The sequence below is a fragment of the Carettochelys insculpta genome, chromosome 3, assembly GCF_033958435.1.
Source record: "Carettochelys insculpta isolate YL-2023 chromosome 3, ASM3395843v1, whole genome shotgun sequence".
NCBI classification, from domain to species: domain Eukaryota; kingdom Metazoa; phylum Chordata; order Testudines; family Carettochelyidae; genus Carettochelys; species Carettochelys insculpta.
This window is the reverse complement of record NC_134139.1, coordinates 166,118,508-166,134,702: the sequence shown is the minus strand read 5'-3', so window position 1 is coordinate 166,134,702 and position 16,195 is coordinate 166,118,508. Positions and strand designations below refer to the sequence as shown.

Genomic DNA, 16,195 nt, shown 5'->3' with positions numbered 1-16,195 from the left:
CCTGATTGCAGCCATTTTGAAGGCTCCGTTTTTTCCCAGAGGGTTTGTTCCAGCAGGTGACGCCACCTAACAAGCGTGCGCCCTGTGACAGGGACAAACTGCAGCAGCGGTCCTGCCCTTCTCCTCTTCGACTATTGCCGTGGCCAGTGGGGAGAACTAAGGCCATTCTGAAATCACTACAAATTTGCTTGCTTATTTGCAAATTTGTTACAGGAGGTTTTTGTATCCCAAGTTGGTTCTTTTCCTCCTGGTTCTTTTCTTTAATCCTCTTTCCTGTCAGGCCTAGCACGGCGCTGTAAAAACGCGCCTGTGCAGCCATACTTTCCTAGCTCCTGAAAGAAGTGATTGCAGGCCCACAGCCTGGAAACAGAGCTAAGGAAGGAGAGGTAACAATCAAATGTACTTGTAATGACCTGGTTAATGTGTGTATTTTACACATGTTGTTGTATCTTTGCTTGCTGCTGGATGTGCTAACCAATAGCAGCAACGCATTATAGGTGGTAGGCTGGGACTGCCCCAGTTCTGCTAAAACAATTCAAACTGTGTAACCCTTTGTTTCTACTAGCCCATGTAAAGCACAGGGGGCGCTATTTATAGCCAGCCCGAGATACCTTCAACCCTCATAGCATTCTAAAAGCATAATTTACTTTGCCAGTAAGAGGCAAGGATTAATTTGACTGGCCCGTAATAGGGACGGATACTGTATTTGGAAACTACCGTGAAAGGTGTTTCTTACCTTGGACTAGCTGTTTAACTGGCAGTCCAATCTAGGGAGTCATCGTAAGAGGCGACCCCAAACCTCAGGAACTGTCGTAGGAGGCGGTCCCATTCCATCTGCTCCCCCCTGTTCGAGAGGGAGGTTGAGCGCCCGGGTCATCGTAAGAGGTGATTCCGGAATTAGGGTTGAGGGCCTCGTGGCTCTCCCCCATGCCTGTGAGGGAATAACTCCCTACAGCAGGTTACTTCTTATGCTTTGCCGTTAACTGGCACCTCTCTAAAAGAGGATTGTGTAATATTGTGCTTTAACTACTTTCCCCTTACAGCACTCAGCGAAGACGTCATGGGATTCCTGGGATTTGCTGTAAGTAGTGGGACATTTTGAGGGTGCTGTTCATTGTGGCTTTACGTAATTCAAGGGCTGGTGTCATAAATAGACAAACTCTGTGCTAAAAAACTAGTAGAGGAAAGGGAAAACCTATAGTCTGTCAATTTAGGTTTATCCTCATGTGTAATTCCTCTCCCCTTAATAAATTCCTCTTGTGGTTGCACCTTTAAAGGGACTCATTCGTTCTTTCAGGACGGACAGTGTTCATCACCATTTCTGCGGATCCTACCACAACCCTGTAAACCCCATTGGGATCGACCACCGTGCACACCGCGCTGGGTTGTGGGGTAAAATCCAGTGAGACACTCTACCAGCATCTCTAAGGGTGTGGTTAGGTGTCTCGGGGGCAAAAAATGAAGAAAAATTTAAAATTTGTGTCATGCCTCAGTTTCCCCAAGTTCACACACACTGCTTAACAGCATTGCCCTTTGCGATAGTTTTGGTTCCCACAGTAGTTGGTTCATTTTGAGATGCAGTTTCAGTCTCTGCTGCTTCCATTCCCTTGTATTTCTCCCTGTTCGGGTCTGGTGCAATTCTTTTTGCAGGACAAAACATTATTGCTTTTCTTTCTCATTCACCTCCCATACCCATGCTAATGTAACCTACACACCTATGTGGGGTTAACTGTCCTGTGTAGTGGTACATAAACCAGCTCACACAGAAAGCATGCTGGCTGTGTGCGGGTGTTGGCTACAGCCAAGGCTGAGTACCACCTGTCCTTTAGCTCAGGCGGTAGAGGCAACTGCACTGACATCCAGGGTTCCAGTCCGCCTGTGGATAGTTACACTAAATCTTCTAAAATCAGTAGGTGTATGTAGTTCATGGATGTGGGTGGTATCAAACATCATCCAACTCCTGTTCATACTTAGTAAGCTGATTTCCAGGTTTCTGAGGATGGTTATGATCTTTTTCCCCTCAGCCTCCCTTTAACATCTTTACTCTGACTTCTAATCCTCCTACTTCCTTTTCTAGCTGACCCTTTTAATCCTGGGCTATTCTAGTCCCTGCTTTATGATGGATAAGAAACACATCTAGTTGCTCCTAAGGTTGCTTTTTTCTGGCTAATGTAGATTTTTGACCACCCTAAAACATAGTCAAGCTCTCAGACCAGGAAACTACAGGTCATCGTTGTCTGTAGGGTAGAGGTGGATCTAGTCACTCTTCTCCTGCAACCTCAAAAAAGAAATAAAACAAAACAAAACAAAACAAAAATATCTTCAGTTTTCTTCATAGCTTCCCCAAGGTGAGATTGAAAGGTTCTTGCCCAGCTCGATACTCCCATGGGAAGAATATTTAGGAATTATTCCAATACAATTGGATCAATAACCTTCTCCATTGACAGCCACTGCCCTGTAACACCTCAATATTTGGACTGTCATGCCCTGGAGGAAACAGTTCTACCTGAAATCCCTGGAGCAAACAGTTCTACCTGAAATCAGTGCCTGTACGCTTTGGTAGTCAGCTTTAATCAGCCTAAAATATCAACCTTCATTAATGGATAAGGAAGGCACCTTATAGACTAATAGATTTTTTTAAAGCATAAGCTTTCATAGGCAAAGATCCACATTGTCAGATGCATGAAGCAGGTCTTTGTCCATGAAAGCGTATGCTCCAAAAATCTGTTAGTCTACAACAGATTAGTCCTGTTTGTGCCACAGGACTTCTTGTTTTTGCAGATACAGACTACCATGGCTACCCCTTGGATATTAGTGGATAGGTGGTTTGTTTGTTTTTTTTTCTGGTTGGTGCTAACTATTTATCTTTAAGCTGCCTGCACATTGTTGGTAGGGAACACCCTCTTGAACACTGGAAGTACAGCCTAAGAATCATTTTCTGTTTTAAGTTTCTCCAGGCCTGGGGCCAGCCAACAACTGTGTTGTCTGGTGTTCCTTGGGCCAATCATTTCTGCAGCTGATCCTGCTGTTTGAAATGGACTTTTTGACACCCCAGTTGGTGCTGAAGACTTGGCCTGCGCTATGTCTACACAGAGGCTGGAGCTATTTTGGGATATTGTGGTATCCCAGAATAGCTGCCTGGGTTGTGCAATGTACCAGATGTCTCGAAACAGTTTTCAAGATAAAGGGTATAGTATTTCGACATCCCTGTAGACCTCATCGCAGGAGGAGCACAGGAAGAATCTAAAGATAGATAGTATCACATACCAAAATAGTCCATTTCAAAATCTACTTGAAATAAGGTATGCAATTTGCATAGTGTAAACTGTGTCGCTTATTTCAAGGTTATGTCAACCTATAGACATAGCCTGGCTGTTTCTTGACTTTCTACTAAGTGCACAAGCAGAACCTGAGTCTGCTGTTACTGCTTTTGTTGCCACTTCTTGCAGCCCTCTTCTCCTGCTGCTTCTGCTTTGTCAAAAAAAGATCATCTGTATTCCAGAGGCAGATGAGACCCCATCTCTGAAATCACATGTCACTCTGAACGGCTTCTCCCCCTACAAACACACTCCTCAAGATGATTGGTCAACTATTTTAAGTAGGTTTGTCCTCTTTTACAAGAGAGTAAATAAGCAGAAAACAGGTTTTAACTTACCCTTTGGTCTCAGGCTTCCAAATGGTCTTTCCAAGGACAAAGTTCTATTCAGGTCAGCCCCTTTGCCTTGAAGTAGTAGCCCCACAGCATACCTAAATTTAATTCACTTATAGCTTTCTGAAAACAGTGGAACTGCATGTAGTATAGTATCTAAATTTTGATAGGGTACATAGTTCCTGTTTCAGCCAAGAAAGGTCATGATTTGCCTTAGAGTAAAAATGAACAGTCCTCTGCCAGAGAGTACATACACTATGCTGTGCACTGTCCCTTAACTGAGGAATGCATCTTATTCTACCGTGTGTAGTCAGCACTATTCTACTTCCACCTTCATAATCCCTGTATTCCATAGTGTGTCAAAAAAGTTGAGTGGTAAATGTCAATTAGATTTGCATCTATTTTTACTGTGAATGTTCAGGGCAAAGTAACATTCTTGATAACTCAGAAAAGACAGGCATCAGTGTGTTACCATTTGTGTTTCATTGGCAAACATATAATACTAAGCTGCAAGGCTCATTAAGCACTTTATTTTGAACCTCTTTACTTCTGGTTGATTTCAATTTCCCTTGCTGAAGGAATTTCAGGCCCAGGCTTCCAGACCTTACTTATATAATGCTCCTGTTGAAGAAAATGAAAGTTCCTGTGATCCTTACTTATGCAGATCAGATTCTTTGTGATTTTGGGCAGTAAAATAACATGCTGTGGTCTAGCCAGTATTTCTTTCATCTTATTTAAAATATCTTCTTATTGATTTTAGTTTCAATTGTGCACAATCATGTGTAGTGGAATGACAGAAAAAAATGAATGCAAATTCCAAGAAGCGAAAAACTGAACTTCACAAAATTCTATCTCTCTCAAGTTTTCCCAGCAACAAACTCATTGGAAAGGAAGAGCAAGTCTAGTCCTATTATTATTAGTTTCTTTTCTCAGCTTCAAAGAGAAGAAAGATAAAAATGCTTTCCCAAAACACTTGAGAAGAGAACTCAAACTGTGGGAAAGGTTGAACATCTCACAAGTCTGACCTTATGAAATAAAAGAAAGTGAGTTAATAAGTACCAATGGCCCAAACTTTGACTTCAGAGAGATTTGTACCCACGAAAACAGACAGCAGGATTGGACCTTAATCAGCAATATAAAAGAAATGAAGAACAGAAGCACACCAAGAGATTTGTTTGCCTACTAGAGATAGGAAAGATGAATTAATGGAGGGAAATGAAGCATATGTGTCCACAGCAAGAAGATTTGTTTCCTTGTCCTCTACAGACAAAAGAAGGTTGAACCCAGTCATCTCCAGATGACTCAGGAAAACAGTGAACAAAGATATAAGTCTAGTATATGCCACATTTGTTTCTTGGAAAATTATGGTGATCTGTTTATTATAAGCTTAGTGAGTCTCTGTGACTAGCCTACTGATCCAAAAATATCTGTTATGAGTAGATGAATAATAATGGATACCAGCCAATATTGCATGTGGACAGGAGTATACTTATTGTTGCTTGGCAACCAGCAGAAAGCATATCAGATAATAAAAGAGGAAAGATACAACACATTACAAACCCACATCTACATAATTGCAAATGTAGATAAATATATCCAGGTTCAGAAAAAGTCAGAGAACTGTCACATTTAGCAACAGTTAGCATATTGTGATATATGAAATATGGCAGCATAACAAATATAGTTATACCACCCTGGGGTCACTTTTGAAAAAAAAATTATTGACTTTGAAATGGGGTCAATTGCACATACACTACTGAAATTGTTACTGCTTTGTATGGTATAGGCACAGTTCAGTATAGTAACAATATCTAAATTATAAGGTGCCCCTCCTGCCACATACACACTTATTTTAATACAGGCTTCCATTCAGGCAACTACATGTGATTTTGAAAACATGATTCAAAGAAGTTATGGCGTAAGCCAAGCTTACGCTTACAACAGCTGTTATATCACATTTTTCATTTACAGCAAGTGAAAATACGTTTTATAGTTCCACCCCCCATATTAACTAGAATTTAATTGTGGTCTGAAGAGTTCATCAGCAAATGAAAATGTAATACTGATGCTTTACTAGGTGGAGTTTCTTCAACAATGTAGAATAAACATATTATTTGATTATAACATGATATTATTCTTCAAACATTTACCCTTATATTACACTATTCTACAGTGAGGACACACCAATGTCAATGGTACTATTCTGGACCACTCATTGATGTAGGCATTTGTATGCAAACTGTGGGAATGATTCTCCTAGCTCATAGTGAGAGGGTTGTGATAAACTATGTTCATATAAACAAAATCACATAAAATAGATTTGGATATCTTATGTAAAGACGAGAATTTCTAAAATTCCTCAAACAAATGTGTTTTAAGAAATGTAATATTGTAAGAATCACCTACAGAGATACAAACATTCTTTCTAGAAGTTTCTTCTAACAGATATATGCACATTGGTCCAAAACTCTGCACATATTTTATCTTATTAATATTAAATCTATTCAACAGAAAAAAAAATCTTCATTTGGTAGGAGCATATTACAGCTACTTATTCTCTCTCCTCTTTTCACGGCTTACATCTGCTTGGTACGCCACTACATCATCCCAAAACATTTTTTAACTGGCTTCTTTTTCAAAGCAAAGAGTTGGTCACTCTTAAAAGTAGTGTTTGTCAGCAGTACTGTCGTGGACTCAGTTTACAAAATTATCCTTTAGGTCAGTGGTTCTCAATCAGGGTATATATTCTGGGGAGAGGTACTCTAGGGGTACATCAAGTCATCTGGATTGAGGCCCCATACAATCTTTTCCATTCTTGTGCAGATTTTTGCATCCATGTTGAGAATACATTTTGTATGCATTGATGCATGTGCAGATGTGCATCAACTGTAGGAACAAAAAACCTAGCTGTGGGCAGTCTGCTAATCGGCTGGTTGGCATTTGAATCTCTCTTGAGCAGCTGCTCAGGAGTACTGCTTACAGAAAATACTGAAATGGATATTTATCTCCTTTTAAAATATCCTGCATAAAAATCACAAGTGAATTTAATTCAAACAAAAATTTCATTGACAATAACTTATACTGCTCTAGACATTATATACTGAAATGCACATGTAATACTTATATTCCAATTTATTTATTTTATAAATATATGATAAAAATCAGAAAATAATCAGTTTTTCAGTAATAGTGTGTGGTTACACTTTGTATTTTTATGTCTGGTTTTGTAAGCATGTAGTTTTTAAATGAAGTGAAATTTGAGCTTACACAGGGCAAATCAGACTCCTGAAAGTGGTATAGCAGTCTGTAAAGGCTGACATCCATTACTGTTGTCTATTTCCTTAAGCTTGCTGAATTTGTAATTTTGCCTGCCTTTGTGGAAAGGAGAGGAGATTTTGACATAAGAGATGCTGACAGGGCAGGGGAAGGAATAGCTCAGTGGTTTGAGTATTGGCCTGCTAAACTCAGTGTTGTAGGATCAATCCTTAAGAAGGCCACTTAGAGACAGGAGCGTATAGATGCCAGGGATGGTGCTTGGTCCTGCCAAAAGGGCAGAGAACTGGACTAGATGAGGTCCCTTGCAGTTCTAGGAAAAGTGTGTCTCCAGTTACCTACCTATACAAGGTTTAATTTGACTGCAACTTTACTATTAGATGTCTGGAAGTACCAAGCAGATAACATACACAGTGCAGGTAACCCCCACTTGTTTTCTCCCTCAATTAACTGGGGGAAATGTCTTTACTTGCTCCTCCCTCCTCCTCCCGACTTTTGCATCCAGTTCCCTCCAGCAAATCCATTGCTGGGACCTTCCCAAGCAACCCCCTTGAAAGAGGGGTAAGGTAAAACATAATGACTGGGGTAGGGTTGGTTCCATGATGTAACAACCATAGAAGTCACCAACTATTTCCAGTTCATTCAGTTACCCAGCATCTTGCCTGAAGACATTTGCAAAACATTCTTTCATTTCTACATGCCTTCTTTTATGGAGTACCTGCAGTGAACATTCACTATACATATAAATAATGAGTTCTGACATACAGCATACGGCCCATCATGTTCTGTATGAACAGGGTCCACATGAACCTGCCATGAGGAGAACAAAACAAATGAAAAAGAAACACACTGCACTTGGGCCAATATAGTGGAAAGGGAAAATTTCCTTCCCAGCTCCCCTCTATGGGATGGTGAATAGAATGCCCACATCAGGTGTAGCCAATAACATGGAGAGGAAGCGTGGTACTGCAGACCTTACTCTGTGAATCAGAAGGGAGAGTCATGGCACAGGCTGACCTTTGAAACCTCCCACATTCCTGGGTGATAATCGGCCACCGTGCTGGATCCTACTCCAGCATTTTCACGTCTTCACTCTTCCCCTCAGGTCATCAAGAATTGTTCTCTTTTTCTGGCTGACCCAACAACCCCCACCCCCCAGCTTAAGATGCAGGAGGGATGATGAGTCTTATTTAGTTTTTCTATAACAGCCTAAATGTGGGTACCAAAATAGATTTAATAAAGAAAATTATATGAAAATTGGATGCTATTAAAATCATATCTCTACTGAGGAATGTCTGTATGATGATTAATATAGCTTAATTATACAATAGCCTACTATTGTATTTTCCATCTTGAAATGTATGCAAAAACATCAATAGCTATATTCTCAAGTAAAGGTTCTAATTATTTCTTTCAATCTATCAGTAAAAAGTATACCCCAATTTGCCGATAACTATTAACCCATTATCTGCAAAATGTGTAATTGTTATGAAAGATACACATGTTCAGTACAACAAAGGCAAACAAAAATTAAAGGTACAGGACATGGAACATGCTAACAGAAATCTGTCATTCAAATCACACTTTTCACCTTCAAAACACTCTTGCAGACATTAATTAGTATATCATCACATCATCCCAAATATATTTACCAGCATCATTTCTATATTCACTAAATAAACTGAGTCAGAGACTGATCAATTGACTCAAGATCACAGGAGGAGACAAAAAGCTGAGCCAGTGTTAAAATTCAAGGCCAAAAACCTGACTTCATGGGAATAAATGGCAAAACTATTAACATCAACAAGACCAGAATTACACCTCAAGAATTTATCACTTATTCAGGTGCCAAAACTACACTGGTCTCTGAAGAAGTTTCTTCTAACAGATACATATAAGAGGTGGAGAATACAGAAAGAGCACTAAAAATAGGAATTGTAACAAAGTTAGTTTTTAAATGCTGAATCCTACACATTTGGAGGAAAATATATAGTCTGGCAAAATCCTGCAAATACTGTAGTTTTCACATAATGTGTAGTCACGCTGATCTGAAGTTTCAGTGAGCTCCTTTAGCTAATCCCACTATTCCTCCTCCCCCCACCCACCCTTCCAAATATACTAGAAAAGCATAAGAAAGCAGGGTCACAATACACTTAATCCTAAACACTGAAACCTCAATGGAGTGTAGCTGTAAATAAGCTAGGGCAAGGATTCTTTATATACAACACATCAAAAAAGAGTTCTTTACCTCACTTTTAAATTTCCTTGCTGTGGTTGTCCATCATAAACTGACAAAATATCAAAATCTTCCTCGAGGGCAAAAGTGTGAAAGGACAGTTGTATCCGGTTACGTTCTCCAGTGATAATGATCCATGTGCAGTTGGCATAATTTGGGTAACCATGAGGAAATCCGGGACTTTCTATTGTACCATTTGGTCCCTGTACTAAACCTCCACAGTTCTGACCTGGAAAAAAAAGAATGAAAATATGTCATTTTTGTAATAGTTTGCTGCTGCTTTTTACCCTATTGATTTCTAATCAATAGTTATACTGAATTTAATTGTTTGATCACCTTTTGTACAACCACACAACAATCTTCTCCAGTGGCCCTATTTTGAAATGCTTCCTTTGACAGTCTGAGGCACCCATAACATTGCAGTTGTGGTGAATACTGTGTCCTACATTTATATAGTAAATTCCAAAAGACATCCTGTATGGTGAGCTAGCCTCTGGCAAAAGACCTCCCGGACGCCCCCAGTTGCGCTACAAAGATGTTGGCAAGAGAGACGTCAGAGAGGTAGACATCGAGCTGGACAACTGGGAAGAACTAGCAGACGACCGCAGCAGATGGAGGCAGGGGTTACACAAGGGCCTTCAGAAGGGCAAGATGAGGATCAGACAGCTAGCAGAGGAGAAGCGAGTGCACAGAAAGCACACTAAGGACTTGCCAGACACCCACCACATCTGCAAGAGATGCAGCAAGGACTGTCACTCTCGTGTGGGTCTTCATAGTCACAGTAGACGCTGTAAATGAGGTCTTCAGTTGAAACTATAAAGGGCGCGATCCATAGTCTATGCAGACTGAAGGATGCCTACTACTACTACTTTTGACAGTCTGAGGCACCCATAACATTGCAGTTGTGGTGAATACTGTGTCCTACATTTATATAGTAAATTATTATGTAGTGCATGTTCTGTAATTTAGACAATCATTTCAAAGGTTTATTTTCTCAGATTTCAAAAATTAAGGTTTTTCTTATTGTGCCCTTATTTCCAGATTTAAACCTTCTACAGAACTTTATAAGGGTATGGCAACTCAATATAGGTTGAACCTTTCTAATCTGGAATTCTTTCATCTGGCAACATCCATAATCCAGCAAGATTTTAGGTTAGCCAAACAACCACTTATCATAGCTGTGGCCAAGTTTTCTGCAACACCATAAAGTTTGTTTACAGCCACAAGTCTTGGTTCTCCATGTTCTTTGCTGTTTACCTCTAAAGTAACCCTAAATATCTTCTACAAGCCCAGTAAGCAATGAAGTGTTGATAACGTGCTAGGCAATATTGACCTTCCATGGTGTGGTGAATTCTCTCGTTCAGCAATGTTCGGACACGAGAGGCTGAACCTGTACAAAGCCCTCGGCAAGTAGTCATGACTTACTGTTAATACTTCTACTAATCCTACATACGATAATAATATTGTATCTTGGAATTGCAATGATGCTTGGAATTAAACTGCTTTATGAGTAATGATATATCAGTACAGGGAAAGTTTGAGGACATGTGCACGGACAATCTCTTATGTGTACTTCAAGCACTGTAAAAACAAATATGATCCCAATTGAAACTTTAAAGGGAGCGATCCATAGTCTGTGCAGACTGAAGGATGCCTACTGATCCCAATTAAATATGTTACAATTAAAGCAGAAAATTATTTTAGGCCGAAATTTTATTTTTAACTTCACTCTAGCAGGTCTCAGAGGGCTTCAAAGTATAAATCTTTTTAAAATGCTGTCAAATGCTTGTGGATGGTTTCAAAATCTTTATAAAAGGATTTAATAAAAAAGGGATTTGCAGGTTAAAACTGAGGTTCTAAGTAGTAACCATTTTCTACTAAATTTTAAATCTAGCAATAAGTCTAATTATTAGATATCAAAACCCTGGGGATTAGATATGCCATTGGGAAGAAAAGCTTTTGTAATGTATCTATGAATTCGAGTGAATGCCAATAGGGAATTCCTGTGGTGTACAGGAACCTTCTCCATACAGAAACAGTGCAGCTAGCTTCCATGAGAACGTCTCCACACCACTTGAGCACAGAGTGGACACCTGAGAAGAGCGGGAGCTTGGCGGAGCAGAGCTATTAAAAGCAACCTGGAAATTGACCTAAGGCCCATCTGGGCCATAGCTGCTCCTTAGAATTACAAATCTGTAATTTTGATATGGAGAAGAATCTGGACTAATATGCTAATTAAATATGAAGATACTGCAAACAAGAGAGAAACAACTTAAGAAGGCCACCAATATGAGCAAAGAAAGGACAAAACATAGTCTAGGAGCAGAATGTAGGTGGAGCGGATACATCTAAAGAAACTTGATTCCAGTGTCGCTCAAATTTCATGCTCAGATATCATGCTCTATTTTCATGCTACATCTTCCCCTTTGTTAGTTTTATTCTTGCGGAGTAATTCCCAGGCTGAACATACGAGCTCTCATCAATCAGAGACTCAATAAGACTCAACTTACCCTGCAATCCCCATTTTACCAGTTTTTAAACCCTTTGATTGAAATGAGTAATAAGCCAAACCTATGAACTACGCCTACACTACAGAGATATTTTGAAAGAAGTCTTTCTGGAAGATTTTTTCCCAAAGAACTTCTTTAGAAAAACAGCGTGTCCACACAGAAGAGTGATCTGCCCCCAGACCCTGCTCTTTCGAAAGAATGGATCAGGGATTGAAAAATCAGGCCCCATGAGCACTGTTCCTTCAGAAAAAGGGCCTGCAGAGCATCTATACCAGAAGAAAAATCTAATTGTCATCAGGGGAATGCAATTCTGATCTAATAGGTCCATTGTTAAATTCTATTATGCTATTTTTAAAAGATTTACTATAGTTTATATGGATGTGATGGGTTACAAGCCCTAATATGAATATGATGTATAGATTGTAAGGAAACATTTCAGTATGGTTATGTTGGCACCATAATAAAACAAATAATAATAATACAAAGGAAGTCCTATGCCTGTAGGTGAAGCACATTAGTAGAAGACTTGCTAAGAATTTTCACTAGAATTGTTGAGGAGTTTAGTACTTGGGTTACCTGAGGCACTAGTTTTCGCCCATACTACAATTACTGTGATCATGTGTTTTCAAACATGTGTTTTCAAGATCGGGGCCTTCCTTTCTAATTTTTCTCTTCTACTACTACTGTTTACATTATTGCTTGTCACATTCATCAGGAGGTCACTCTTAAAGAGTTAGAATACCCCTTTTTAAAACAATAATTAGTGTTTCATCACACCATTACAGTTATTTTCTGTATTGCATAATATCACAAAATTATACTCATTAAGTTCAGATCAAAACTAAGTTAAGAACATTCTTTTAAAACCAAAGTCAAATTTAAATACAAATACAAAACACAAGCACTAAAGAATTCTGACCTAATCAAGATCTACAAGAAAACACTCTATAACAGACTTAAAAACCAGGGGAGAGGGGGAAAGAACAAGTACAACATTAAAAGAAATACATCTAAAAAGTTAACTAAGTTGCTCAAATAATAATGTCTCCTCATAATGGCTACGTCGACACTATCCCAAAACTTCGAAATGGCCATGCAAATGGCTGTTTTGAAGTTTGCTAATGATGTGCTAAAATACATATTCAGCACCTCATTAGAGTGCCGGCAGCCGCAGCACTTCAAAATTGATGCGATTCAGCGCCGCACGGCTCTTCCAGACAGGGCTCCTTTTCAAAAGGACCCCACAACTTCAAAATCCCGTTATTCCTATCTGCTGTTCAGAATAAGGGGATTTTGAAGTTGCTGGGGTCCTTTTGAAAAGGACCCCCAGCTGGACGAGCCACATCAATTTCGAAGTGCTTCGGCTGCCAGTATTCTAATGAGGTGTTGAATATGTATTTCAGCGCTTCATTAGTAAACTTCAAAATGGCCATTTGCATGGCCATTTCGAAGTTTTGGGATAGTGTAGACACGGCCAATATAAAATAAAAAAATATATATTTCATACCACCAGACCAATACTTCTGGCTAGATTTTGAAACTATTCAATGTGGCTGGGTCTACAGAGCTGTGTGCCAACAGCATGATGCAAAGGATGGGTCTTAAAAATGCAAACGGGTGTTCATTTGCATATTCAGATGGCTAATTTGCATCATTGCACAGTATCACCTTGCCAGCAGAGATTGCTGGCAGCAGAAAACAAGCCATGTAGATGTTCTGCAGCAAAACCCCCTTTTGTCAGCAGCCCCTTATGCCTGAAAAAATCAAGTATTAGGGGCTTCCAACAAAGAAGGCTTTCAGCAGCAGAACCACATCTACACAGCTTGTTTTCTGCCAGCAGCAGCCTCTGCAAGCAGGACAATTTCATGTGACTATGCAAACAAGCAGCCATTTGCATTTGCAAGATCCCTCCTTTATATGATGCTGCCGTCAGCACAGCTCCATGTAGACCCAACCTGAGAGTATGAGTATCTTAATCCATGTACAATAGGCTATCAACATTAATGATCCATCTTGAGGGGGTGGGGCTACTCAATCTGAGATCTGGTATTAACAACTTTAAAAGTTGCCTTAGCATAAATCTGAAATGAATCAGAATTGTTCACAGTATTTTGTGCAAGCATATAAGGAATTAAAAAGGACTGCGACATTTAAAGTCTTACTCATTTAAATTGTCCCATCTTCACAACTATTTTAACCTATTAGTATAAGTAAATTCAAATTCCTACTGAATCATTTCTATTCATACTACCATTTAAGGTACCTATGTGCTCCAACTCTGAATTACTCTCAGGTTATTTTTATCACTTTTAAAAATATAAACAATTAAGCCCACAGTTTCAAACTACATGAACAACCAATACAATGCAAAATTTCTAATAGAGCAAAGGAAGCAATGACTAACAGGAACTGGAGGGAAATGATGTCCCAAAATGTGGCAAACACATTTAAGCCTGAGCCTCAAACATATCTAAAATCATCTTTAGCCTAAAGTTCAGCCTGTATATGGCAGCAAGCAGTAGCTTGCTCATTGTTTATTTTCACCAAGGAACTCTTCAGTTAGCTTGGATATCATTTTTATTCTATTTTATACTATGTTTACTGTTTATAGCAATGTTTTGTTACTGCAGTTGACAGGAGGATTTTTTGAAAAGCCACATGGGGAAATTGACTTATATTCTCCCAGTTTTGTTTTTTTTTTTATATTTAGAGAGAGAGAGAGAGATTATTCACATCAGTCAGGTTAAGTGAGTCACCACCAAAAATGAAGATTGTTAGATGTTCAAGTCATTTATTACACCCAAAAGCACTTCAGAAACTAAGAGCTTGAAAAGATACCCATTTTACTTTGATGATGTGAGTATCTCAGTACCATTATACCATTACAATCACCTATTCTATTTTTAATTTTTAAGTAATTGAAATATTTTGGGGAGAAAGATACCCCTTTACTTGTGGCATAAGACTTTGATTTAGGAGATCATATAAGAAGATACTGGGAGATATCTTTCTTCATTTTGTGAGTGTTAAATATATCTGTAGTTTTGCTGATTGATGGCTAAAGAGTAACTAAGAGTTAAACCATCCTTAATTAGCTTTGGTCCACTGGCTGCAGAAAGCCCCAATTGCTGTTAAACAACATTGATATTAACTTTTTTAAAATTTGCCTCCAATGATATATAATCAGGAGTTGGATGGAATAGGAAAGAAGAAACCCATAGTGTACTCTCAGGAGAGTTTAGGCAGGAAATGTGAGAAAGCTTAAAAGTAGTTCAGGATGATTGTCTTATTAATCGGGCAGATGCTGAATGATGGTCAAAGTGAAAGGCAAAGGCTGCAGTTTGCTTCATATATAACCAATAGCGGGGGTGAGGATATCTGGAACAACAGAGATCTACCTCATCTTTCAAGAAAAGGCTAAAATTTAGATACAACATAATGGCTGTCTACACTAGCTCCCTACTTCGAAGGGAGCATGGTAAGTAGGGTGTCAGGAGATTATTAATTTAGTGCTGTGGTGCATATCCAGCTGTTCATTAAGCTAGTTGTCCCCCACTGCAACTTTAAAGTTTTAAACTTCAAAGTGCCAGCTTGTGTGTAGCCACAGCTAACCCACCAGTACTTCAAAGTGCCTGGGCAACACTGAAGTCCCTTTACTCCTCAAAATCCATAAAGGAGCACCTCCTTTAAAATCCTTAGGGTAGTGTAGCCAGACAAAGTCTCCCCCTTACAAGCCAGCTTGCTCGTTGCCCCCCCGACCACCGAGGAGCACACAGGGCACGGAAATGGCTGCTGACAGCACAGTCTTTGATGCCCTCATTGAGGCCCAGATATACTAGTTTATCGTGACCCTGAGAAGCAGAAAGTACAGATGGAAGGCTAACAGGCCAGACTGTCAACATGAGAGGCAGGGGGGGACCCTCAGAAATCACCCCAGCTGGCATTGATCGATATGATGCACACACACACAACCATCCCAGAAGGGGACGTGCCCCGCCCACACAAAAAGAATGTCCTGTACTCCTAAATTGTTTATCTCTTGTCTTACAAGTGCAAACTAAGTAGAAATGCCCTTGTAACAAACTGGCGTCACAAAGACAGACCAGTATGATCTGGCACCATAGATAAGAGAGAGAATACGTAACCCAGAAGGGGTATAAAAGGTGGGTCCAGCAGAACTCTAACTTTGAGTGCATTCCACCAACTACCTGCTGGTCGGATCAGGTGATTGACTCCCGAGGTCTGCAACTAGGGACACCCAACCTTGTATTCGTCTTTCTGCGGAATTGAGTGACCGATCCAGCTTGGCTACGCTGGTATCGAGAGACGCAGAGAGGGTAAGATACACCCATGCTAGGTCTCCGACTTTTTTGTGCACAGCTAAAGAATTAGAGCTCTGTAACTAGTGTCAAGATATCATTGTGTTAGATGGTAACAGATATCTTTGTATTGGATTGTAACGTAACTTGTTAACACCTGCACTTTGCTAGCATATAAGAAGTAAACAATAGCCTTTTGTAACCGCAC

The 16,195-nt window shown here is 39.6% G+C and overlaps 1 protein-coding gene across 1 annotated transcript in view; it reads right to left on the bottom strand.

Moving 5' to 3' along the window:
• The window catches only part of CSMD1 (CUB and Sushi multiple domains 1), a 1,701,396-nt gene extending 1,685,826 nt beyond the window's left edge, over window positions 1-15,570 (bottom strand). The window contains exons 1-2 of the mRNA XM_074989136.1: window positions 15,519-15,570; window positions 9,171-9,387 (exon numbers count right to left, since the gene is read on the bottom strand). Of these exons, the coding sequence (XP_074845237.1) occupies window positions 9,171-9,387; window positions 15,519-15,570 (269 nt within the window). The remainder of the gene's footprint in view (window positions 1-9,170; window positions 9,388-15,518) is intronic.
• Window positions 15,571-16,195: the final 625 nt, after the last annotated feature.